General features: G+C 39.4%; 6 protein-coding genes across 6 annotated transcripts; 5 read left to right on the plus strand and 1 right to left on the minus strand.

Annotated features, from left to right (window-relative positions):
* Positions 1-6,914: 6,914 nt before the first annotated feature.
* On the plus strand, positions 6,915-8,066 carry GCK72_008160 (uncharacterized protein; the record flags this gene model as incomplete). The annotated part of the gene is made up of 4 exons (XM_053726672.1): positions 6,915-7,087; positions 7,184-7,348; positions 7,395-7,791; positions 7,920-8,066. 4 exons carry the CDS (start codon positions 6,915-6,917, stop codon positions 8,064-8,066), a joined length of 882 nt encoding a protein of 293 aa, XP_053586249.1.
* Positions 8,067-8,097: 31 nt separating this feature from the next.
* Positions 8,098-8,631, plus strand: GCK72_008161 (uncharacterized protein; the record flags this gene model as incomplete). The annotated part of the gene is made up of 1 exon (XM_053726673.1): positions 8,098-8,631. One exon carries the CDS (start codon positions 8,098-8,100, stop codon positions 8,629-8,631), a length of 534 nt encoding a protein of 177 aa, XP_053586250.1.
* A 3,595-nt stretch (positions 8,632-12,226) lies between these two features.
* On the plus strand, positions 12,227-13,359 carry GCK72_008162 (uncharacterized protein; the record flags this gene model as incomplete). Its single annotated transcript, XM_003102097.2, has 3 exons — positions 12,227-12,284; positions 12,883-13,071; positions 13,121-13,359. The coding sequence occupies 3 exons, from the start codon at positions 12,227-12,229 to the stop codon at positions 13,357-13,359; spliced, it is 486 nt and encodes a 161-aa protein (XP_003102145.2).
* A 13-nt stretch (positions 13,360-13,372) lies between these two features.
* On the plus strand, positions 13,373-13,662 carry GCK72_008163 (uncharacterized protein; the record flags this gene model as incomplete). The annotated part of the gene is made up of 2 exons (XM_053726674.1): positions 13,373-13,452; positions 13,509-13,662. 2 exons carry the CDS (start codon positions 13,373-13,375, stop codon positions 13,660-13,662), a joined length of 234 nt encoding a protein of 77 aa, XP_053586251.1.
* Positions 13,663-14,199: 537 nt separating this feature from the next.
* Positions 14,200-17,257, plus strand: GCK72_008164 (uncharacterized protein; the record flags this gene model as incomplete). The annotated part of the gene is made up of 4 exons (XM_053726675.1): positions 14,200-14,306; positions 14,467-14,809; positions 16,706-17,131; positions 17,234-17,257. 4 exons carry the CDS (start codon positions 14,200-14,202, stop codon positions 17,255-17,257), a joined length of 900 nt encoding a protein of 299 aa, XP_053586252.1.
* An 890-nt stretch (positions 17,258-18,147) lies between these two features.
* Positions 18,148-21,954, minus strand: GCK72_008165 (uncharacterized protein; the record flags this gene model as incomplete). The annotated part of the gene is made up of 4 exons (XM_003102117.1): positions 18,148-18,261; positions 21,065-21,143; positions 21,209-21,341; positions 21,753-21,954. 4 exons carry the CDS (start codon positions 21,952-21,954, stop codon positions 18,148-18,150), a joined length of 528 nt encoding a protein of 175 aa, XP_003102165.1.
* Positions 21,955-25,240: the final 3,286 nt, after the last annotated feature.

The raw sequence follows: 25,240 nt of genomic DNA on the forward strand, positions 1-25,240 counted from the left end.
CCTGGTTTGGAGGCATTTTTTGCTTGACCTTTTCTAGGCCAGCAGTGGGATTTCTAGGCCATGTGTCGATTTACGGGAGAGATTTTTTTGCGATTTTTTCAGCTTCTATGTACTTTTCTGCTATTTATAAACTGAATTCGTAATTTTATTGAATTATTTCATGATTTATAATCGTTAAGTGACATTTTTGTTTTGTTTTCACTTCATTTTCTCTGTCAACTTCCCCCCCCCCCACGCCTTATTCCTTAGTTTTGCATGTCATCCCTTGCTTGTGTTATTGATTTAATGAAATTTGTGTATATCTTGCTTTTGCATCTTGTTTTATTAACAGTTTCAGAACAATAGTTTTAATAAGAAATCAACGATTAAGTAAGTAACTCATGAGAGCAGTTCGCTGTTGTTCCGGTGATGAATATGGATCAAAAAGACCCGAGTTGTCATCATCATTGCCTGCAGATAAATCGAGAGGAGGAAGCGACATGTTATGAATAACAGCGCATGCGATGATCAACTTTCTGGAATTTTTTGGGTCTAGTCTCAAATTTCTGCCGAAAGTTTGGAACTTGGAGGTCAAAATCCCAAACAAGTTTTCGATTTTCACTCTGCTCGCGGAAATGATCTCGTTGCAACGAATGTGATTGGATGAAGACATCTGGTTCGCACGAAAAGGAGTCATAACGTGCTTAGATAATCCGAATCCATTATCTGCGAGAATGAAGTACGGCATAACCGTTTTCGAGTCATCTAGAATACGGAAACCACCAATGTCACCGATTTCTCCTAGCAGTTGGTTGAGCGGACCGCTGTTGAAAATTTGAGCATCCGAGTTTGTCCCCAATTTCGACATCTGGATATACATGATGCGCGATTCCGAATCAGCAATGAAAAGCGAGTTAAACGAAAAGAAGGCCTTATAGTTAAAGTTGAGGGAACCAGTGTTAGGAGGATGATTAATACGCCAATGTTTGCCATCGATCACTCCATAACACGGTACCCCACAAACTTTTCCATAAGCGTTCCTTCTTTTCGCAAACCCCGCTTCCATAGCTGTGATTTCTCGTCTTGTTGTTGGCAGCTTGATGAAATCCTTGGCTTTTTCAACAATGTCTCGAATACAAGAAATGATGATGCGCGAAACGGTGGGCTGGCTCAAACCGACATCTCGGGATAGTGCTGTTTCTGACATCCCTTCTCTACAGAATTTTAAAAACACTGCGACGCGGATAATATTGGGAATTTTTGTGTTCCTCGGTTTACACATGGTGAGCAATTTCAGAAAAGTATCGGTTGGAACACCGACTACATCCTGCAATAAAATTGAAAAAAAATTCATATGGAATGCTATTATTTACTGAAATATGTCCATTCCGCATCAAATAATCAATTTTCCCGCAAAAAAATCGGTATGTCGCGTTTCTCGTCGTTTTTCTAGTCTCTCCTCTCAACTGTTCTTCAACCAAAATTTTGACAAGCGATTCTACGATTTCTTTTCGCTGTTGCAGCAGATTCGGTAGCTAAAAAGTTGTATATGCATGATAATGTCTCTGATGGACATGTTGTCTTACAATGCGGGATGCTCTACTTGCTCTACTGTCTCGACTCATCGCTGGCGCCATTGTTCTGAAAATTCTGTTGTTCTCCTTTTTCTAGAAAGACACCGAAGTATGTTTCGCAAAAATCAGCAGCCGGAATGTATCTTTTTTTTCAATGAGATTGTATACGTTATATAATTTATTCAATTACAAATAACTGTAAACAAAAATCAACAAAAAGTAGTGAGTTTTTAATATAAAAATTAACTAATCGAACAAGTTGTTATTATACCCATAGAATGATAAATCAGTGGAAAACGGCGATGGCGAAGTTGGATCCATTCGTGGCATCATCGGCAGCATTTGAGAAGAAGAACCATTTGAGAAGAATCGCTGTGGAGGCAGGTTTTGGTGGTGGTGGAACAGAGCTGTGCGGAATTCCTTCCTTCGACTTCCTTCTTCCTTCTTCCGGGCTTTTTTCACGTTTTTATTCCTTCTTCCGTCTTCCTTTTTGAAAATTTCTCTTCCTTCTTCCGTCTTCCTTCTTCCTTTTCAAAAATTTTACTTCCTTCTTCCTTGTTCCTTCTTCCGTTGAAAAGTTTACTAAAATTTTGTAATTTTCGACGGAATTTTGGCGGAATTTTGGTGGTTTTTGACGGAATTTTGTATGTAACAACATCAAAATTCGTTTTCAGAGATGACTAGAAAAAAGTTTCCTCCAATTTGTCATTTTCAAAATTATCTTCCGATTTCCCGGTTCGGAACTCAACTTCCTTCTTCCTTCCTTCTTCCTTCCTTCTTCCTTCTTCCGGGCTTTTTTCACTTTTTTCTTCCTTCTTCCTTCTTCCCTTTTGAAAAAGTTACTTCCTTCTTCCTTCTTCCTTCTTCCCTTTTCAAAAATTTTACTTCCGCACAGCTCTGTGGTGGAAGTTCGATGGAACTTCAGATGGCTTCAAGGACTTAATGAATCTCAGAACCTCGGCTTCCGCAGAGAATTGGTCCACTTCCTCCCATCCTTCGACGTGTTTTTGAAATGTTTTACAGAGCCGTTCAGTATTACAGCTGCTTTCCTTTTTCATATCATTAACAGCGGTCATAATCGAGCAGTTCGACTCATCCAATTTCTTCAACAATTCGTCGACTTGTGTCTGACGACGGGGCTTTTTCGGGGTGCTCATTTCGGCATAAGACCGTTTCCGTTTTGGCGTTTCCAGCTTCAACCCATCCATCGAATTCTCGTTCAAAACATCTTCTTCTTCTTCTGCTTTTTTGTCATCGCCGAAATCATTATCACTTTCAGCTGTGTAGTGGCCGCTGGATCCGATGATAAAAGCGCTGGAAACATTCACAATGGAACTTTTTTCAAAAAATAATACTCACTTTTTAACCTGTCGCTTTTCGGCAGCAACATCCAAAAATGACATGTACGAGGCATATCGAAAAGAGGGAAGTTCTGACACTCCCGATCCACTGACGGCTTTTTGATATTTCTTAACGAATATTTTGTAGTCGTTGCTCAATTCTTTCCACAATTTCATGGCACAACTTCCTGAAATACCACCACTTAGCAATTGCTAAATCCAAGTAAATGTACCATGATTTTTTCCTCTCGGCATAAAACGCGAGCATTCCTTCTCAATTTCATCGAACAATTTGAGATTCGTATCAGTTCTATGATAACCCTTCAAGGATGCATCCCATAACACTTTTTTATCTTCCACTTTTTTAATAAAAGTGATTACGTCGTCTTGTTCATACTAAAACGGCACATTTATCTGAAAACCTGAATTCTAATTCACCCACTTTCTCATAAGAATCGTTATTTTTTGGTTTGGGCTTTCTTCCAAGCTTCTTCCCCGATCTTTCTTCACTTCTCCCATTCAAGTATCTTCCAGTAGCCATTTCTGTTTCATCTTCCATATCGTAATCGTCGTCTCCAACTGTTTCATACTTCCTTTTGATCTGTTTTGTTTCTCTCACATCTTTCTTCCCTAATATCCCATTTTTCTTCTCAATCAGACCCCTTCCAGTAATCGTCACATTTCTAGCAGCTAAATCGAATTCGTCGTCGATGACGTGGTTTTCGTCGAATTCATACATTCGGCACACGACGTGAACAAAAATTTGCTGAAACAAAACAAAAATGTCACTTAACGATTATAAATCATGAAATAATTCAATAAAATTACGAATTCAGTTTATAAATAGCAGAAAAGTACATAGAAGCTGAAAAAATCGCAAAAAAATCTCTCCCGTAAATCGACACATGGCCTAGAAATCCCACTGCTGGCCTAGAAAAGGTCAAGCAAAAAATGCCTCCAAACCAGGAGTTTTTTGCTTTTTTTGCTTCTTTCTGAATAGCAAAAAATAAGCAAAAAACTATTTTTTGCTACCCGAGAATAGGTCCATTATAGAATGAATAGTAGAAATGGGTGGGTAGTGGGGTTCAAATGGGAGTGGTGGGTTCCATGGGTGTAGCGGTGTAGTGGTAGCACTTCAGGACAGATTTGAATCCTGCGACGACCTGAGTTCGCAGATGATAAAGTTGAATAATAGGCGCCAACTTTATCACCCTACTCGAGGTGGGACTTCCATGTAAAATACCAGATTGCGCCTGCTCTGTATTTTACATTTCCGTCTGTTTTAGGTACACATTTAATTTATGATTGCAATCATTTATTTCCCGGTATAGCAAGGAGAAGGACTTGCCGTCCTTCACCCGCACCAGTATAGAAACTAAAATGTAAAGAGGAGAAAAGGGGACTCTCGGCCGGCCGCTGGGTTGTTTACGCCCCGCTGAGCCGAGAGCAATACGTCATCTCAGTCGAGAGAGAACCCGAGGAAAAGAGAGTAGAGACAGGTCAGAGACTGGCCTGTGACACAATGAATATCATCTTTTTCTCGTCGGAATTTCAGCGATGGCGCAACATTGAAGCGAACGAATACTTGATTTTTGCCAACTTGGAACTTGAGACTATCTCCGTTATTCGTACCGGCGGGAACGTTGAATGACACTTGACGACGTTGCACTGTTTGACCTTCTCCTTCGCATTCTTGGCATGGATTCTGGAAAAAAGAGATATTTTGGTGTAAAATACAGAGAAAATGGTTAAAAATAGCATTTCTAGAATAAAAATGTCACCTTATTATAATGTCCACTACTCATCGTCGTCTGATAGAAGAATCCGCCATAGAGAATATCCATTACCATTTCTTGAGCAGCCGAGTGTCCGAATGTGCTTTGTGCAAAGTTGTCGAAATTGAAACCGCCCTGAAAATGGAAAATTTAGAAAAGCAGCTCAATTTTGGATGATTTCTAATGTTTTGCGGGGTAAAAATTCAAGAAAGCCACCAAAACTCACCATTCCACCGCCACCAGCACCACCACCGAAAGCTCTCCTAAAGATTTCATTGACATCAACGTTTCCGTGATAATGAAATCCTCCTCCAGCTCCGCCGGCTCTTCCAGCACCCGTCGGTCCGCCGCCACTGCCATATGCATCGTATTCTTGTCGTTTTGTGTCATCGGAGAGCACCTGGAATATGCGTTTTAGATTGCTGAGCAAGATTAAGCAGTGTTTGTTGATTATTGACAAGTTTCGAAAGTTTCAACAAAGTTTTTTGTGGTGTTTATGTCAAAACGTCGTTTTCTTTGCAAGAATTACCTTGTAGGCTTCAGAAATTTCGTCTCCACTTCTTTCGTTTTGTTCAAATTTGGACGGACTTCTTAACGAGCTAAAAATCTTCATTTTATAACAAAAACAGTTTTTAAAACGAAGTTTTTCATGGATTTCGCATAAAATTATAAAAATAATAAATTACAAATGCCGCAAACGCGCTCCATTGACACGCGCGAGAGAGTGGAGACGCAGAGACACGACCATCAGGCTGAAATTTCAAAATTAATTTCCATTTGTTCTCTTCCGTTTTTCTTTTATTTTTCACAAAATTTTCTCTTTTTTAATAGTTATTTATAATTAATTGAACTACGGCAGAGCTAGAAACAATATTTTCATTGTTTTCTGAATTTCTCTTCAACTGTGATTTGGTTTGGTACAATAATTAGGTAAGAGAATTTCAACTAGTTAGCGATATACTTGTTAGTTTTCATCGTAATCGATTACTTTCATCTACAGAATTTGCGGAATAGCGTATTTTGGATGAAATTATTATCATTTTTTGAGAAAAATCCGATTACTTTTCAGAAAAATTAATCGAAAGTGGCAGTTTTCGTTCGAAAACGGATTGAGTCTTGTCGGAATCCAATTTTTCGTTAAAAGAATACAGTTAATTATATTCGAATTAATCAGTTGATTATTCTGCTCTTAACTCAAAAAAGTTGCATTCTGTACAATTTTTCGGGAAACTTTTCAGTTTTGAATAAAACATTGCCAACTTTCCACCAAAAACCTCTATACGACTAGATTTGTGCGGAAATTAATCAAATTCTTTCATAATTTCTATATTTTTTCAAATAATATCACTCGTTACAATAATACTAGCTTTGCCATAGTTCAGTTTGTGTGGAAAATATTGGAATCGGAACTGTTCGTGGCGAGTCTGCGCCACGAAAAATAATCCGAAATGGGAAAAATAGAAGAGAAAAGGAAGAGAAAATGGAAGTACCTGAATGACTTGAAAGGGGAGTAATGAACGAGAAGGAATGGAACTTTTCAGATTGTTTTAGATATCAAAAACACTAAAAGGAACAATAAATATAATAAGATGACCTGAAAAGGTGTTTTTAGGAAATCATCGAAAGTATAATGTTGTTTCGTTTCAGTACCAATCTCTTCTGTCACCTGGATGCGTCTTTTGCCTTCCTTTTACAAAGTAAAATCTTACTTTTCGCGCGTTTTGGGTGTTACAATCATCATTTTTCGACAGAAATCTGATAACTGTTCAGAAAAATTAACCGAAAATAGCAGTTTTTGTTCGGACCTGGCTTCAAGACACTTTTCCCTTTTCTACGAAATTCTAAGTTGATTCATATAAAAAATTTATATTTTAGAAATACCGGTCCCTCTTTTAATTGAATAATCTTTGAACTTTAATAAGCTAAAGGTTAGTTAGTTACTAGAGTAGCCTATAAGAGGTTGAAGTTCATATTCGGTTTTAGGCTTTCAAAAAACTCAGTTGATCGCAACAGTCTTTCTCACGCTTTTCCGCTTAATGTCGTACATTTTTTATCGTTTAGGGTGTTGTGTGGCCTTCTCAAGGATTGGCCCCAGCCCAATTTTTCTTGCTATCAAGCTAATCAGTTTTATTTCAGATGTCATCACCTCTAAAGCGGTCAGCTTCTCGGCCACGTGGAAGACCATAAAAAAAAGAGACCAATTCCGCTTTATTGGCAAAAATGCTCCGTTACGTGTAAACGCGTGTATGAAAGAAAGAGCCATTGAGCTCATTCAATACGAAATAGCACGGGTGAAAGAGGCCATCGTAAGGCAGCTGGAAGCAAACGTGTATCGTCCAGAAAGAATTGATGATGAGCATCCCAAGTTTCGTCAGTTGACCAGACTCAATTTCCATATCAAAACGGACGAGGGCAAGGAGTATGAACCGCTTCTAAACATCTTCGAAAATGTCTTCAATAGTTTCATGAGATGTAAGATATTCGTCACCTAACAAATAATTTGCTCTATTTTCAGATTTCGGAGAGTTTCGGGAGACGATTTGTACGACGAACTTGAGGCGGTGACCAGATTTGAGATGGAAGATTACGATGAAGCGGATGAATACCGGCGCGCACGCGTGATTCATCATCGAATGGGGAGAACTTGCGACGACGAGTGCCCGCAGTTGAATGGTTTTACGTAAGTATAAGCAACAAGAAACATTATCTGAATCCATTATTTACAGGGAAAGCTCACATGCTTATCGGGAGCTCGTCGCATTTGCCTCCATCCGCTCGAACTCAATTGATGTGAGAACAGAAGATTTCCTCGATCAACATGCTGGATGCTTTCAAGGTCTGAGAACTATCATTCAACGTTTGAAGGAGATCAAACATTGCGAGGAAAGCCTCCAAGTTCTCGATGAATCCATCAATGTTGCTCAAGTTGAAGGGACAGTGAATGGCTTGAAAATCGCTCAAAAAATAAACGATCAACTTTGGAATGAGTTTGGAGTTGGACGTGCTGACAGTCAACACACGGACATCTCAACAAAAGAACGGTATGGATCGTTCATCGCTGCGTTTGAATCTCAAGTGGAAAAGAAGTCGAACGTCTCGACATGTGCCGAATATGCACGAACAGTATGCGGCGGAACGAGATGCCGAAGCTAGCGAAAGCGAATATGCTGATCGTCGATTCTCCTGTTCGCGAGTTACAATGTCTGAATTCCATCGAACGGATGTTGATTCAACAAGGACGCGTCGTGCAGACCATCGTCAATCTTCGGGACATCGGCAACCGACCAACCGGAATGAAGGCTTGTGCAGGAGCAATGGTTGTAGTTCCAACTTCAGTCGAAGGATCCATTAACCTGGTGCTTAAGACGTTGCCATCAGCAGCCCACGATTCTGGTTGACTCAAATTGGAGTACTCAGTATGTGGTTTGCATGGATCGTGTCTTGAAAGCGTTGACATACTTGAAGAGGAATCATCCCGAATACGCGAGTATTCAATTGGATCCTAACTTCCGCTTCAAGTTCGGAGAAGACGTTCTATTTGAGAAGTCTGGAGCAAGTCAAGCGGATGCTGACAATCTTATCCGGAGACAACCGATTCAAGGATCAATTCTGCTCGAAGAAGTGTCTCGCGTTCAAGCACTGATGCCGGTAAATCAACCAACAGGCAACTCACGTCTGCCGGCTCAACAGTTCCAGCTGCAGCGTATCAAAGCTCAGCCGTTCAACAAAGATGTGCCCAACTTGGATCTCATCGCGTTCACGGATCTCTTTCCGAATGGAAACGGTGGATTCAATGCGGAAAGAGCTAAAAAGCTGAGCGCTTCGCAGTACATCCGTGCAGTTCTATTGAATGAATATCGAGGAATTGCGTTGTCGATGCACTGGACGTGCTATCACGTACGCTCGAAAAATTCAACTTCAGATATCAGCATGCCAAGGAGTTCGATCCCCGTTGTACCTTGATAAAGGAGAGGAGTTGAATATGAACGATCCAGAAGTCATCAAAAGCTTGTCCTGTTTGTTCAACAAAGTTCGAGGATTCCGGCCGTATTGGCAAGTTGTGAAAACGAGACTCAAGTTCCATGTGGCTAACTATGGACCGCCGACATGGTTCGTTACTCTAAATCCAAACGACCGACACTGGAAAGATCTTCACGCGCACTACGCGAGACTTCTTTGGAGAGTGGTGAACGAGGATAACATACGTGCCGAGATCGAACGGGATCCAGTTCTGTTCAGTCCAAACTGGCTCGTGAGGGTGAAGAGTATTATGAAGAAAGTGATTCTTCATAAAGATGGACCATTCGGAACAGTCGAACACTGGTTTGTTCGAACCGAGTATCAACACCGCGGAACTCAACACATTCATTGTGTGTTTTGGTGTGCTGATAAACCCGGCAAGGACGCCAACGTCGAAGAGATTCGCGCGTACATCGACAAGTGCATAACGACTCGACTTCCTAGAGATGACGAAGCGGAATTGAAGGAGTTGGTTGTTCAATGTCAAACTCATTTCTCTACACATTCAGCCACCTGTCGCCGAATCAAAAAGTTACGAGGAAAGTGTCACGTTGTGTGTCGATTCAACTTTCCGCGTTTCCCTCGACTGAAAACCGTAGTCCATCCTGAAACAGCGTTCGACGAAGCAAAACGAGGCAATATGTACGAGTTGGCACGATCACTGGAAGAAACCTTCATCAACGATTATTGTCCATCGTTGTTGCTAGCTTGGAAAGGAAATATCGATGTTTAGTATGTTGGACAAAGCAAAGATGTGATCAGTTACATCACAGCTTAGAGATAGCGCAACGAGAGGAAACGGGCGTGTCAATGACGAGAGATCAAGCCATTCATCGAATGGGGATGGACGAGATAAACTCTCGACAAGAGAAACATGGATCGTGTAAAAGGACTGGTCATGGACAAACTGGCGTCCTGGAAAGTGTACAGTCTGTATGAAAGCATGCGGCGAAGTTGGAAACCAGGTAGTTCACACTTATCGCGTTGACATCTAATTACTGTTGTGTTTCAGATTCGACCGGTTGCCAAAAAACTGATATGGTCGATAGAATGATGGCAACGTACACAAAGCAAGGCGAAATTCGTAGCTGCTCCCAATTTCCAATTGATCTCGCATTTACCTTACCATTTTTTCACTTGACCTCCTTTTCATAGTATGTTATGTATTTACTTGTGTCCATATTTTTGTCGTTCATGGATTGAATAAATAAACGTTTAAAGAACAGTTTTAATGCACTAGACGCATTTAGTACCGAACGAGATTTTTTCGAATAGTGGTTTAAACGAGTCGTATCAAATGAAGAGTTTTTGTGATCACTAAAACTAGAACCGTGCCGGAATGGTACCGTACCGGAAATTAGAACAGTACCGTAAATTAGAACCATACCGGAATCAATGGGTCAGTTTTGACATAATTTTGTGTTCTACCTTAGCCCATTGGGGTACCCATTGATGACCCATTGTTGACATTCTGGCGTTTTACCTGTGTGCTATACATGCAGTCGAGAATGGTAAAAGCGAGGGCCAAGATATGCGTGGTGTTCGAAATTTTTAGAGGGAAAAAAGTGAAATTATTTTAAGCGTGAACTTTAAATTAAAAGTAATTCATTCCAAAAAACGCCACGTGGATCAACGAAAATAAAATTTTCTGAAGAGAATTTAATATCACCAATTGGAAAATGTGGGTGTCAACCTTATTCACCAAGCGCCGTCATCTACTGATGCTTCTCTTATCATGTGCCGTCTGCAGGAAAGTGTGCAGGAATTGGAGTACCAGCTAAAAAGCGGTGAGTTTTAGCCTGCCTGGAATGGAAACTCTCTTAAACATTGAAACCCAGTGTTACAACTTTAAATACTGATGTCTCGTTGCCACTGTATCGTCACCAGGGCTGTGCGAAAATTTTTTGCGGTTTTTGAAAAATTTTTCGGTCCTAATCATTCGAAAAAGTTTACGGCGAAAATTTTTCGGTGCTAACTTTATGTATATTTTATAGCTCATGAGGTTCTTCATCCCTCGATATGATGAATCGGATTCTTGTTATTGAAAAGGAGGATGTGTCTTCTATACATTCCCTGGAGAAAAGAGTCAGAGATATTGCTCTCCCATGGAAAACCAACATACTTTGAGACATTTTTGAGTTGCATGGATGACCTTAAGAAATCGTCTTTAGTGTGTACAATAGTGTGTAATTTTAGTGTGTACAATATAGCAGTGAATTATAAAGTTGGTAAAGGTAGGCTGAAAAATAGAAAAATCAATTGAATTTCTATAAATTCAGAAAGACCTGGTGAGCCAATCTTGAAACCTAGTGCGACACGTCTAAACACTGATGTTTTGTCACCCCACTATCGTCACACTGTCCCTCGTCACTCGATAGCTAGAACCCGGTCACTACTCCATTTGGTAAAGCCTAGGGTACGGTAACTTACAGTAAGGGAGAAATGGGAAACTATTATTAATTTTATAGCTAGCTCGGTTCTTCATATGATGAATCAGATGCTTGCCAGTGCGAAGACTTCTAAAGGAGGATGTGCCTCCTATTCATTCCATAGAGAAAAGAATCAGAGATTCCGCTCGCCCATAAACAATCAACGTATTTTGAGATATTCTTAAGTTTCATGAATGAACTTAAAAATTCGTCGAGTAACGCATACAAAAAAATTGTTGGGATGGTTGAAATATATCAGGATTCAAAAAGGACGTACAAAGAGCAAAATTGAAAGCCGACCAAATTCAGGTAAACCATGATTTCATTGAACTGCTTAAAGGAGGACTGAAGTCATATTTTTTTATTTCAGATTCTGTTACTTCAGCAAATTCTGAACAACTTTCATCATTGGAGCATGTGCTAAAAATCGCTCTAAACGCCCTAAATTCACGTTTTCCCGGCTCAAAAGGAGCCTAGGTGGAAGAGTTTTCCCACGCGAATTTTTGCCTTCGTGTAATCCTCTCGGACAAAATTATTTCTTTTAATTTTTCGATTTCTCGTTTTTTTGTTTTTTTCAACAAATTTTCGTGTTTTTTCTTCTTTTTTACGATATAAATTGAAAAAAAAACACGAAATTTTGTTGAAAAAAGCAAGAAAACGAAAAATCGAGAAATAAAAAGAAATAATTTTGTCCGAGAGGACTACACGGGGGCGAAAATACGCGTGGGAAAACTCTTCCACCTAGGCTCCTTTTGAGCCGGGAAAACGTGAATTTAGGGCGTTTAGAGGGATTTTTAGCACATGCTCCAATGATGAAAGTTGTTCAGAATTTGCTGAAGTAACCGAATCTGAAATAAAAAATATGACTTCAGTCCTCCTTTAAAGCTTATTCTAATTTAGGCCGCTCTGAGCACGCTCGACGTGGAGCAAGATAGAGACGAATTGCAAGTGCAGGCGCGCATCGTAAATGAGAGTGATCATGACATAGCCGTTGGCTCCTTGAACGACGAGCAAAAAGTGCTTTTTGATATGATTATGGAGGGTATCTATAACAGTTTGGTGAGAAACCAATACAATGCATCACTTCGAAAACAATAAAAATTTTCAGAATGGCACGAAATCGCTACTTCTGTATTGCAGTTGCTGCACAGCCTGCTCGGTCTGAAGGTAGCCAGAGATGGTGAAACTACGTACTAAAATTTATCGGATGAAGATCGCGACATACGGCGAGTGTTATTCGAAAACGTGAAGCTGCTGATAGTGGATGAAGCATCAATGGTTAGCTCCATAATGCTTGCGACAATCTCTAATAGGTTGTGTGAAATAACCGAAAACCGACCCCATTTGGAGGATTGAATGTGGTACTCTTTGGGGATTTTTTCCAATTGCCTCCTGTGAAAGCCCAACCAGCGTATGGCTACATTATTCGGAGGTACTTTGGTGGCATGGGAACTGGGATAAGTCTGTGGAAGCTTTTTACCTTCTTCGAGTTGACAAAAAACGTTTGACAAGCACTTGACACAATTTATGCGGGCATACTATTGTTGCGACAAAAAAGTTCCGACATTTTTTACCGACGCGTGTTTGCGGACTTAGTGGTAAATTATGAAATTTTGCACTGAGGCCGCAAACACGCGTCGGTAGAAAATGTCGGAACTTTTTTATTTCGATAATAGGTAATAAGAAAGCGCCCAATCCTATTCAACGTTTCATTGTTTCAGGTCAAATGCGTGTTGATGACCTCCAGCCAGACTATGTATTTCAGTTGGCGTCCAGAGTGATATCATGGGACAAAGCAAAACGGATCGATACATTATGACAGTGCTTCCAAGAGTCACAGAAGTCGATCAGTTCAACGACCGTGTAATTGCTTTGATGGGAACAGAACTGTCTGCAATTGAAAACGTTTCGGGATCTTCTGTATTTGTGAAAGCTTGCACGTGGCAAAGAAAAGGTGAGTTCGTGACCTTAAATCTCAGATTTATAAGTTTACCATTTTTCAGAGTACTCCCTTATCCACTCAAACCTCCCACTTATCGGCTCCAGTTCTGACCGCCTTGACATGGATTCTACGGCCGGAGGACCTTGTTCAGAGTTAAAGTTCACGGTGAACTGTCGTGTCCTTCTAAGACGAGCAATTGACCAAGTGAAAGGACTTGTCAATGGCCTCACCGGGGTTCTAGAAGAAATCGATGTGGTGACCGGACAAGTTCAAAAACTTGGAGTCAGTAATGTACACTGACAATCGGCGAAGAATGAGAAGCCGCACTCAATTCCCTCTGGAACCAGCTGCCGCGGTCACTGTCCATAAAGCTCAAGGACTGCACTGGACAATGTCATACAAGGTACTCTTGGAAATTGCATTATTTACCCATAATTTGTTTTTTGCAGTTCAATCTTTACAAATGCACAATTCTACGTTGGAGCATCTAGAGTGAAAACGATGATGGGACTGCATTTAATTGACTTTGATCCAACAAAAGTTCAAGTAGATCAAGAGGCATTGCCAGAATATGAGAGGCTTTGGGCATCTACGCTTCCGTGATTCAATTAATTTTTTCCCTCACTGACTTCAACACCTTATTTTACGTCCACATTTTTTTGTTCATAGATTGAATAAAATATACCTTTAAAGAAACATTTTTTCTGAGTCGCTTTGTGTACGCGTCGCGGTTTAAATTTGAATTTGTTACAGTGCGAAGAATTCTCAGCCAAGTCTTTTTTGACACCGTGGCAAACGTTGTGCGACGGAACTCGTTCCCGTGACCTTATTTCGTTTATGAAACAAGTTATTTTGGAAATTGTTATTGACGACATCCGGACAAACGGAGTTACAGAGTTTTATAAAGAAGTTGTTCAATTTCTGAAACCCAGCACCCTCTTAAACACAACCTCCTGTCCCAGCCCTTGCCCCCTGAACTCTCACTTCTAGTACACATTTCCCTCGCTTTTATTTTTTCAAATTACCAAAAACAAAACTAAAATAGAATGATGTTTTTCGGAGGAGCTAGCTGCTGTAAAAATTCGAGTAAGTCCCACTCCCTTAGGTTACTGTGGGTTACTGTATGTTCCAGCTGATCCAATGGTTGATGAGGTGATAGTGAAGTTATTGAATATTGGATCAACGAAAAGCTCATTCGACACTTTGTTCACTTCTAAGACATGTATGGCTTTGTTGGAAAAGGCGAAGTGAGTTTCACGCTCTTTACAACCGCGCTCTACCGAAACCGAAGAAAATTGAGAGACTCACAGAAAAAGATATATTTTTCTAAGGGTAGTTCGGTAAAGCGCAGTTGTAAGAACTGTGCCGGGCTAATAGAGAGACGGATATCTGTATACACACTTTCAGAGATATCTTCATGAGACAAGGAGCCATGTTGGAAGTGGAGGCTCCCGTCAAAATTTGTGGAGATGTGCACGGACAGTATGGAGATGTACTCCGACTATTCGATAACGGCTGCTTCCCACCACTCGCCAACTATCTTTTTCTCGGAGATTACGTGGATCGTGGACCTCAGAGTCTTGAAGTCGTCACACTATTTCTGGCGTACAAAGTCAAGTTTCCAGTCAACTTCTTCATGTTGAGAGGAAATCACGAGTGTGGATCTATCAATAGAGTTTATGGGTTCTTGGATGAGATTAGTAGGAAGTACGGGTCAAAGACGGGCATGGCTTTGTGGAATTGTTATCAGGTTCGTTTTTCCTCCTCTCTCGCGTTGGTTTAACTTTAAAAGTGCGTATCTCAAAAGCTTTAAGAGACAATGTCTCGCTCAAGCCACCAGGCCATGGTACACATAAACCAAAGTGATCCGTTTTGGCTGATTTTTCGATATGTTAGTACCCCAGGAATTCTAAGAATTTTATACTATACCAGATTAGGCTCCGCCCCCTTTGACCTACCGAAACGATCGATTGAAGTTGAAAAATGAAAATTTTTCTCTCGAAAGATAGGATCAAAATCTTTTTAGAAATGGATTGCCAGTCTTATTTTGTGCATTTTATGAGATACCTACTTTTTTCTAGCTCTCCTGCATCATATAGAAAAAATCTCTTTTTTTTAAATTTTCTCTTTTTTTTCATGTTTTTTGGATTTTTCGGGTGGTCGAAGTACTGTGGTCCGAAGTAAATTTATGATGGTAAGATACATATTTGTGTTGGCTATTTGAAAATACAAAGATTTTCCCCAGATTCCACTGTCTAGGTGAGTTATGGTCAAAAAAGTGACGAAATTTGATTCATTTTAACGTACCCCCCTCCATGGTAAAAAAACGGTCGGGTGACGAAAATCAAAAATATTTTTGATTTGAGTTATTTGAAGCTAAAATAGTATTCACACAAATTTTCAGACAGTTTTAGCCATGTTTCAGTAAGTTTCAGACACCTCCTCCATTTTTTCGAGCCAAAAAGTTTGAGATCTCGTAACTTTCCAGATTATGACTCAAAGTTTATGAAACTTTAGGAAAGAAGTGAAATATATTTTGAAAACACGAATGAATAGCTAAAAGTGATTATAAAAAAGAATGCTGGCGTTTTATGCGTCAGAATATCTTCCTATCGTAGACCCATGAAGCTATCAGATAAAAAAAGAAACGAAAGTTGAACAAAATGGCAAAACTTGACATTTATTTAAATGTTTGTGTTTTTAAAGTATATTTCACTTCTTTCCCAAAGTTTCATAAACTTTGAGTCATAATCTGGAAAGTTACGCGAGCTCAAACTTTTTGAGTCGAAAAAATGGAGGAGGTGTCTGAAACTTACTGAAACATGGCTAAAACTGTCTGAAAATTTGTGTGAATACTATTTTAGCTTCAAATAACTCAAATCAAAAATATTTTTGATTTTCGTCACCCGACCGTTTTTTTACCATGGAGGGGGGTACGTTAAAATGAATCAAATTCGTCACTTTTTTGATCATAACTCACCTAGACAGTGGAATCTGGGGAAAATCTTTGTATTTTCAAATAGCCAACACAAATATGTATCTTACCATTATAAATTTACTTCGGACCGCAGTACTTCGTCACCCCGAAAAATCCAAAAAACATGAAAAAATTGACAATTTTTTCAAAAAAGTGATTTTTTCTATATGATGCAGGAGAGTTAGAAAAAAGATGTTATTTTGTAAAATGCACAAAATAAGGCTGGCAACTCATTTCTGAAGAAATCTTGATACTATCTTTCGAAAGAAAAATTTTCATTTTTCAACTTCAATCGATCGTTTCGGTAGGCCAAAGGGGGCGGAGCCAAATCTGATATGGTATAAAAATCTTAGAATTCTTAGGGTAGTAACATATCAAAAAATCAGCTGAAACGGATCATTTTGGTTTTTGTGTAACATGGCCTGTAGGCCTATGCTCGAGGCAGTCAGAGATTGTCTCTTAATAGCTATCAAAAAGTTGCCAAATACAAAAATGTAGATCAAACCTAGATCTTCATTTTTGTAGTTGATAACTTGTTTATAGCTTTTTTAGCTTGTGAGATATGCGTCATTAAAGATTGGCGGCAAGAGAAAGAGGTCTAGAGGTTCTAGAGTATCTGACTTCTCTGCGTCTCTGCAGCAGAAAAATTTTATCATCCGCCAATTGCAGAACTGTTTCGCATGCATGCCTTACACGGCTCTCGTCTCCGGACGGATTCTCTGTATGCACGGTGGAATCAGCAAGAAAATGACGTCATTGGATCAACTGCGACGTCTCGCCCGACCAGTCCTAGAGGTTCCCAATCCATCGCTCGAAACGGACATTTTATGGTCGGATCCCGAACAGAATATCTCTGGATTCCTGAACAATACCCGAGGTGTTGGCCATGTGTTCGGAGAGAGTGCATTGATTGAAGTCATGGATCGACTGGGTGTTCAATTGATTGTAAGAGCACATCAAGTCGTTCAGGATGGCTATGAATTCTTTTGTAACAAGAGATTGGTCACTGTCTTCTCGGCTCCACACTATTGTGGAGAGTTCAACAATGCGGCGGCCATGATGAATGTGGATAAGAATTTGGTTTGCTCGTTTACGGTGAGTACAAGTGTGTTCGTGTACTTGGATGACGTTTTCATTGATTTTATCTCATTTTCTGTTGTAAAACTTCTTCTGCCAGCGCAACTCTTTTTTTTTCAGATTCTCCGTCCGTCTCGTGAATGAAATTGAACTTTTTTCAAATAGTTCATTTCTATACTTGTTCAATGAATTATTACTTTCTACTTGTGAAAGAGAGTCACTGAAAAGAGTTCTAGCATAATTATTTGTTACTTGTTACCATTAAGAATTAGCAGATGTTCTGAGTATTTCACTGATAAAAACAACACCAACACTAACAAATCGTTAGACGATTGAGAACAATAAACTAAGAATTATAGTGAAAAGTGAATTTTGGGTGGTTGTAACAATGTCAGAAACAGATTTAACAAAAATTAAAGATATTTGAATATGTAGTTTTAAGAACATCAAAAACTTCAAAAACAATCCTTCTAAACATGTAATGCTTTGAAAACTGGGTGTAAGTATCGGGAATTGAACCAACGACTCTCCGACTGACAGTCTTTCGCGCAACCGACTGCGCCACCGAGATCACCTCCACGACATGCCTTTCTTCTTGATGATATCAGTGGAAGGAGGCGGCGCTGAAAGTTTTCCGTCGACTGTTGGAATTTGATATGCAGTTTTATAATGATTAGCTGTGGGCGGGACTTTGGGTCATTCAGAATCCCACGATTCTTCAAATATACGTTTTCATATATAAGGGTGATACATCAACAAAAAACATCAGTTTAAAAAAATCGTCATGTGATAGTAAAAGGTAGGTGGAGGTCAAAAAACTCGTTTGAAAGAAAATATTTGTTATTTGGAGAGAAAAGTGAGGTATTCAGAGTTATAGAGGATCGGGGGAAGAGAGAAGGTTTGATGGTGGCATCAAGTGTAACAGATAAAAATAAAAATAACAAGGACTAGGTTGAAATCTATATCACTATTGAAAAGTCACACAACTAGAACAATGGACCGGGATTCGGGGAGGGTGGGTACTGTAGAGCGGATTACTGCCTGAAGTGAGTCTGAGCTTGAGCAAATTGAGCCATCATTTGGAATTGAGGATTCGGAGTTGGTGGCGAACGGTCTCCGGTCGCCTTTTTCAGTTTGGCACGTTTGTTCTGAAAATTCGAAATTCAAATATTCAAATGTTCCACCTTTTTCTTTTCGTTTGTCGACCACCTGTCACTTCACCTTCTTCTCATTTTGCCCCAATAAAAAAGTGTAGATTTTAATCTCTGTCTCTTTATGTCGCGTGCCGATTTTTGAGTTGAAACAAAAACTCATTGACAGGAAAAAACGAAAAAACGTGTTTTTTTGACAATGAGACTAATTACCCATTCTCCGCATAAAAAAGACCTCCATGAGAGTTTTTTAAATCGGCAGAGGTACGGTGATTGGAAAAATTTGAAAATTCGAAAACTAGCCATTGACTTTGAAAGAGTGTACAGTACTTGGTGAACTTTATGAGTGTGCCACGAATTAATTAATAATTATTTTACAATGTAGTTCAAATGCAGTGCTTCAAGTTTCTAATTAACAACTTTGTTATGAAAATCTGGAAAGTTACAGTCTATCAAAGAAAGCGGCACTCGCAATTTTAGTTGAAAATGGTCAACTTTGGGAGTGTGATTCCCTGATTGTGTCACAATATCGATTGTTTATGGAGTGTGTGGATCACAAGTTGAGCTTCATTTTTGTAGTTGACAACTTTTTTGTACAAGTACATCATAAGAAGTTACAGGCAGTCAATGTACATCGCTAAAAAGTTTCTCTTTTTAGCACTGAAAAACGGCAACAATCGCGAGAAATTTCTTTGACAATCTATAACTCTCTAGGGAGTGTCCGTACAAAAAAGTTGTCAACTACAAAAATAAAGATCTACTTTTGTTGTACAAATTTCATAAAAGCTTGGCATTGTGAGATAATCCGCTAGGCGGTGGCACTCTTATAAACTTCAATATTTTCAACAGAGTACAGTGGATCGTATCTAGGTGAGATTAATACAGAAAAAACGTCAACTACAGAAGTAGAAACCTGAGCTCTGTGTATTCCATAGACTTTAAATCGAAACGTTTCTCTTTTCTGTTTTGCGCTTTACTACCGTAACCCTATTCACCTCTCTCCTTTATTCAGAATATAAGTTCCAAACATAGTGACACCTGTACCGGTTCAAATTTAAACTATCACACCTTTCTCCCTTCCGACGATTGATGACACCCCGGGCAGTACTAAAAAGCGCGAAAAATTTGAAATTCGGAGAACATTGGAACTTGTCGAAATGTTTGTCTTTGTCTACTCCCTCGTTCCGACATTTTGATTGATTATTTCGTCTCTACAGTATCTTGAAAACTGGAACCCCCTTCCCGTTTAATTTCAAACGGTTTCACGTCAAGGACGATGAGGATGAGAAAAAGTTTTGAACGTTATAGAAAAGTTTTCCAGATCTAACCTATCGATAGTGTCGTCTCGAATTAGTATTCGGGAGAGTGATGATTTATTAGGTTATGTGGAGAGGGAAAGAGGTACACGAAAAGATGCGCAATAGTTGGGTAATTAGAGAGAGAGGTGACAGTTATCTGATAGGCGGCATTGTAAGTTACAAGGGTCAAGAGAGGGGACGGAATGGTTTAAAGGTAGGGGTGGGTTGAACGCGTTTTTCAATAAGGAAAACTTTATACTGACTCACTAGGAAAGGCCATAGAGTCAGTTTGGACTTATGGGACGTGACCTGCACCATTGGAAAGCTGAAATTACGCTGAATCAAAATATATATCCTATTTTTGCCCTCAAGGCCTGGTATTCGAGAAAAGGAAGGTCAAAGTTAGGAAAAAGTCAAAGTATTACCTTTCTGTTTTTTCCCGAACTTTGATCTCGTTTTCTCGAATACTAGGCCTCGAGGGCAAAAACTGGATATATAATTGGAATTGGCGTTTTTTGAGCTTTCCAATAATACAAGTCACGTTTGGTAACACTAATCTGACTCCATGTCCTTCCCAAGTCAGCTACAGTGTCGACCAAAAGTTTTAAAATGTTAGCTTTTTTCAGTTGAAAATGGCCAATTTTTAGAGGATATCTCGGTATTCCTGAAAGACCACCAAGAAATTTTTTTTGGATTTTACATATCAAAAGTAGATCTTCATTTTTGTAACCATTTTTTTGTACGAGCACTCTCCAACAAGCTACATGCAATTAAAGTAAACCGGTCAAAATCGCACAACTTTGCTCTTAAATATGTTAATTCGACCTGTAACTTGCAAGGAAGTGCCCGTTTTACTTTAATTTTACTTTAAATTTAACTTTAACGAAAGTTTTACTTTAACGAAAAAGGTCTCAACTACAAAAATAAAGTTTTACCTTTGTTATGTCTGGTTTATACACAATTCTCCTTGTGGATCAATCAGAAATACCGAGACATCCTCTCAAAGATCATTTTTAACTGAAAACAGCTTTAAACTTTTGGACGGCACTGTATATGATAAGTTTGATCTTCAATTAAAAAAAATATTTTAAAAAATACCCCTTGTAATTTTATAAAATACCAGAAATCATAAAAAATCTAAACATCATAGTTTCAAAATTAATATGCATAATCTTTTGATCAGATTTCAACTCGTGACTATTTTTTGACAATGAATTTTTTGGTCTGTGTGTCGTTTTGTCCTTCAATAAACTCACGGTGTGATTTACCCTTTCCCAATCTTTACAACTCTGTACATATGTACCATCCGCCTATCATGTAACTAATCTAACACTAATCGCTCTTCTCGCCCTTTTTTCTAACACCCCACAATTATTACTTGTTCTTTGGCGGTGGGAACATCTTCTCCTTATCTTCCCACACACCCGATTACTCATAATAACATATCCTTTTCTCGCATATTATCTCTTTACACACCGCCACTTGGGAATATTTGAACATACCTGGAACCAAATCTTGATCTGAGACTCGTTGAGGCCGAGCTCATGGGCGAGTTCTTGTCTTCGCTTCTCGGTTAGGTATCTAAAGACATGAAATGTTGGAAGAAACTAGATAATCTCGAAACCCGCGTCTAGACTATTTCGTACCTGTTATCCCTGAATTCCTGCTTCAGCCTATCCAACTGCTCCGATGTGAATGCAGTCCTCGGCCTCTTCTCTTCTTCAGAACTTCCGCTACTTCCAGTTGATTCCCGTTTCCGTGGTTTACGGTGACGGGGTCCTAAAACTATAAATTATTAGTAGGGAGGAATTGGAAAAGTCAGAAAAAGGAGTGTTTTTTGAATGCGGGTTTCCTAAAGTTTTGACGTTTTGTTTTTAGCGTACCGCAAGTTTTTTAACTAAAGAAAAATAGAGCGGTGCATGTTCGTAACGGTATACCTCGGTTGCCAAAGGAAATATCAAAAAGATGTTAACTGACAAAATACGGCTCAATATTCGCAGAATATTTCTTTAGTTGAAAAAAATTTCATATCATCAAAGACTGCCGAGATTGGATGCTTGAAACTTTTTCTTACCGGGTGCGCCTCTATTACAGGTTTTACTGTAATTATGCTTGAAAACCCAAATCTTAAAAACTGACCCAAAATATAAACCTAATCTAGCCGAACCCCTTTCCACTAATCTTCCTCACCTGCAGAAGGTCTATCCGAGTACCTCGTACAAAACACCCACGCCGGGAACATATTCGACACCACATTCTGATTACCATTGGGTGAAGCGAACGTTGGTGAGATACTTGACGGGCTGGTAGCCGGTGTTGAGATGGCAGGTGATGGAGGTGAGCAGGGGAATGTGGGAGCAAGGATACGGTCAATACCGAATTTCAGAATCATTGCGGAATCACTGTAACTAAACAAAAAGTTAAGAGTACATTACGGAAAGAATTCACAAGTTAAATTAAGTGGCAAGGTGCCGTTCATTCAGAATGAACGAAGACGGGCGGTGCGCTCCAATCGTCTCAAGCCACGCCCCCTTGCCGCCTTCACACCTAATTACGGCTGACGAGAGTGAAAAAAGGGGGAGGAGTCAAAGTTGATTATGGGGGATGGTTTTGATGGATTAAATGGATAACATGGGGAGGAGAAGCTTACGTAATATTTATTGAAATTAGAAGTTATGTAATCAACTTAATTGGTTTCTGTCTGTGATGTCCAAGTCCATGTGTAGGCCTGTATGTCCCGATGTCTGATAACATAAAGTTGCTCAAAGCATGCTAATTTTCAAAAAGAATAGGAGTAACAAAGCTTTAACACTTTATTTCTATCAATTAAAAACATACTTCAATGCTACTAAAAATGATTTACTTATCGAGATGCCAAATCTGTCTGGGTGTCTGTTCATACGATTGTCCTAACAACAACCGAACTGAAGTTCTTAGTAATCCCCCTCTCCTTCCTCCTAAATGCACCAAACTAATTGACCGTGTCATCTTGACATGTAAGGCGGCAAGGAGAAGGGGGACTGCTTTAAAATTAAAATTGGGTTGCTCTCTATCTGATGGAGATGGGCGGCCCACTTTAATTTGACGCCTAATTGACATTAGATGAAGACAACAAGCGACACCTTTGATGAGGGTGGATAGGAAGTTTTAGGATAGAAAAAGAAAAAGGATTCGCAGTCAGCAGGATTCGAACCTACGCGGGCAGAGCCCAATTGATTTCGAGTCAATCTCCTTAACCACTCGGACATGACTGCACATTGTGGCTATGGGTAAGAGGGCATAAATGAAAGTGGATGGAGTGATAAAAGTTGGGAGAGGAAAACAGTAATATTACAGTAATATCGCTACCGTACTCCTTTATAATTAAACTGAAAATCAGTCAATTACCCGTTACCTTCAATCAACCGAAAACGCGGTAAAAACAAAAAACTAAGAAAGAAAATTGATGAAAGAAAGAGAGGGAGAAAACGAGGGAATTGAGAGATTGTCATCTGAAATTGGCCATTTCAACACTTCCCTTTGACAGGGGGAACCCGAAGAAATAGTGTGTCGGTGGGAGAGACGGAGAGATGTCGAGCCCCCGCGCGGGCGTTTTCGAGATTAGAATCTTCTCTCATCTATCTCATTTCTTAATGATATTTTGTATAAGAATAGTATTCAACATTTTGAGGAGGCAAGTCACTTTCGTTTCTCTTTCCTTCCCTTAATTAGTTTTGATAGAGAAAGAGACGCGTCGGGTGTCATGTACAGCAAATTGGCGCGTCTTTTGAGTTAATCGGATAACGAGACAAGGTTACGGTAGGTGGGTTCATAGAACTGTGCGTCGAAATTGCAAACATTTTGCAAAGTGAATGCATTTCATCTAAAATACAGTAACCCAATCTCACACATTTCTGATAACAAGGTACTAAATTTCGCGCATCTCGCTAATCGACACTATCGTCATACTCATCATTACCCGATTATTTTAATCCTCTCTGCCAATCAGCTGTAAATCCTGAAAAGGGAACAAGGGGCATAAACCAGTCAATGTTATGCCAATAAATAAGGAACGGGAAGGGTCAAGACAAGGTTACGCAACCGGGTGAGAGAGTGACACGTAACCGTTATTCATCATTTACTAGGAGGGGTAAAGATGATGAGGATGACAAGATATTATAAGGGAGATAGGCGGGGAGGGGATATGTAAATATGGAATACATGAGGGATAGGCATGGAAGGAGAGGAAGGAAAGTTGGTGCCTAGATAACAAAGAGAAATTGAAACAAGGTTCCGTTTTTCCTAAAAATAAGAATAAATTTCGAGAGTTTGCGTTTCTGGGAATTTCCTGAACATACAAACAGAAACAGTTAAACATCCGTTATCCCACATTCCAGTTACTATTTGATTTTGTGATCTGGCTAATCCTCGCAAGATGCATGGTTACTGTGCAGAAATATCGTTATCGGTCATCCGTCAGTAAGTGTGTCTATGTGTACAGATGTCTGCCAGTCTTGCACATTGTACAGTGCCGACCCAAGATTATACATTATAGCTGTTTTCCGTGGAAAAACACTAACTTTGAGAGGATCCTCAAAAAAATTTGTATGACCTATACAGATCAAATGTAGAGCTTCATCTTTGCAGTTGGCCATTTTTCGGGTCGAGAACTCTCTAGCAAGTGACAGACCGGCGAATATATTTCTTTCTCGAATTAACATGTTTCAGTGCAAAGTAGTGCGACAGTTGATCGGTTTACTTCAATTAACTGTCACTTTCTGGGGAGTGCGCGTACATAAAAATGATTAACTACAAAAAAAAGATCTACTTTTGATCTGTAAAAATTTCTAGACTTTTGGCCGACATTGTAGGAACATCTGTTTCGACGCATGTTAAAAAAGTAATGTTTTTTTTGCTGTAAAATGTCTTCACTTACTCTGTATGTTTGACCGAATACGGTATCGTAATCTTATTGAATTGCTTGAAAACCAAAGATGGTGTTTTATTTCTAACAACATTCTTTAAAATGTGAAAACTGGAAAAATATTTAATTGAGTCTTTTCGGAATCTTATCATAGAAATTTTTGTTCAATTATAATTTTGATGGAAGATCAGTGTGATTAAGTTAACTTTCCAGTTTGTTTTTCTCTCTATCATCTGAAGCTCCAGAATTGACCTGTTTACAAAAAATCCGAATGCCAGTCTTTGTTTCCATTTAACCATGTTTTCCTGCAAATCCGGATGTCCGCCGTTACCAGAAATCCTATCCAATCTGTCAATAAGGCTTGTCATGACCATTAGCTCAACGTAAACATTGCGCAACTTCATGTCAAATATGTTCTCTCATTTAAACGTATCACTCATCAATCATTTCCCATAAAGGTCCATGACCATTTAATAGATATTCATCTGAATTCTCAGAAGACGTCGTCTTCGATTCGGCCCGACTAATGAGAATCTTCACACGTACCGCTCCAATCGAAGAATAGGTATTTTAATTGTGTCAAACGAAAGATTGAGGGAATTGATATTAAAAGAGGATATAGAAGAGGGAAAAGGAGGTGTCCAATTTGCCGCAACACAATTAATTAAAATGAGCGGCGGGCGGATAAGAGAGACGATTGAAGAAGACGGCCGACGTATTTTCAACAATTTGATATTTTCAGGCGATAAGTGCGGCGTGGAGGATATGTGTGTAT

The sequence above is a fragment of the Caenorhabditis remanei genome, chromosome III (genome assembly GCF_010183535.1).
Source record: "Caenorhabditis remanei strain PX506 chromosome III, whole genome shotgun sequence".
In the NCBI taxonomy this organism is placed as follows: Eukaryota; Metazoa; Nematoda; class Chromadorea; order Rhabditida; family Rhabditidae; genus Caenorhabditis; species Caenorhabditis remanei.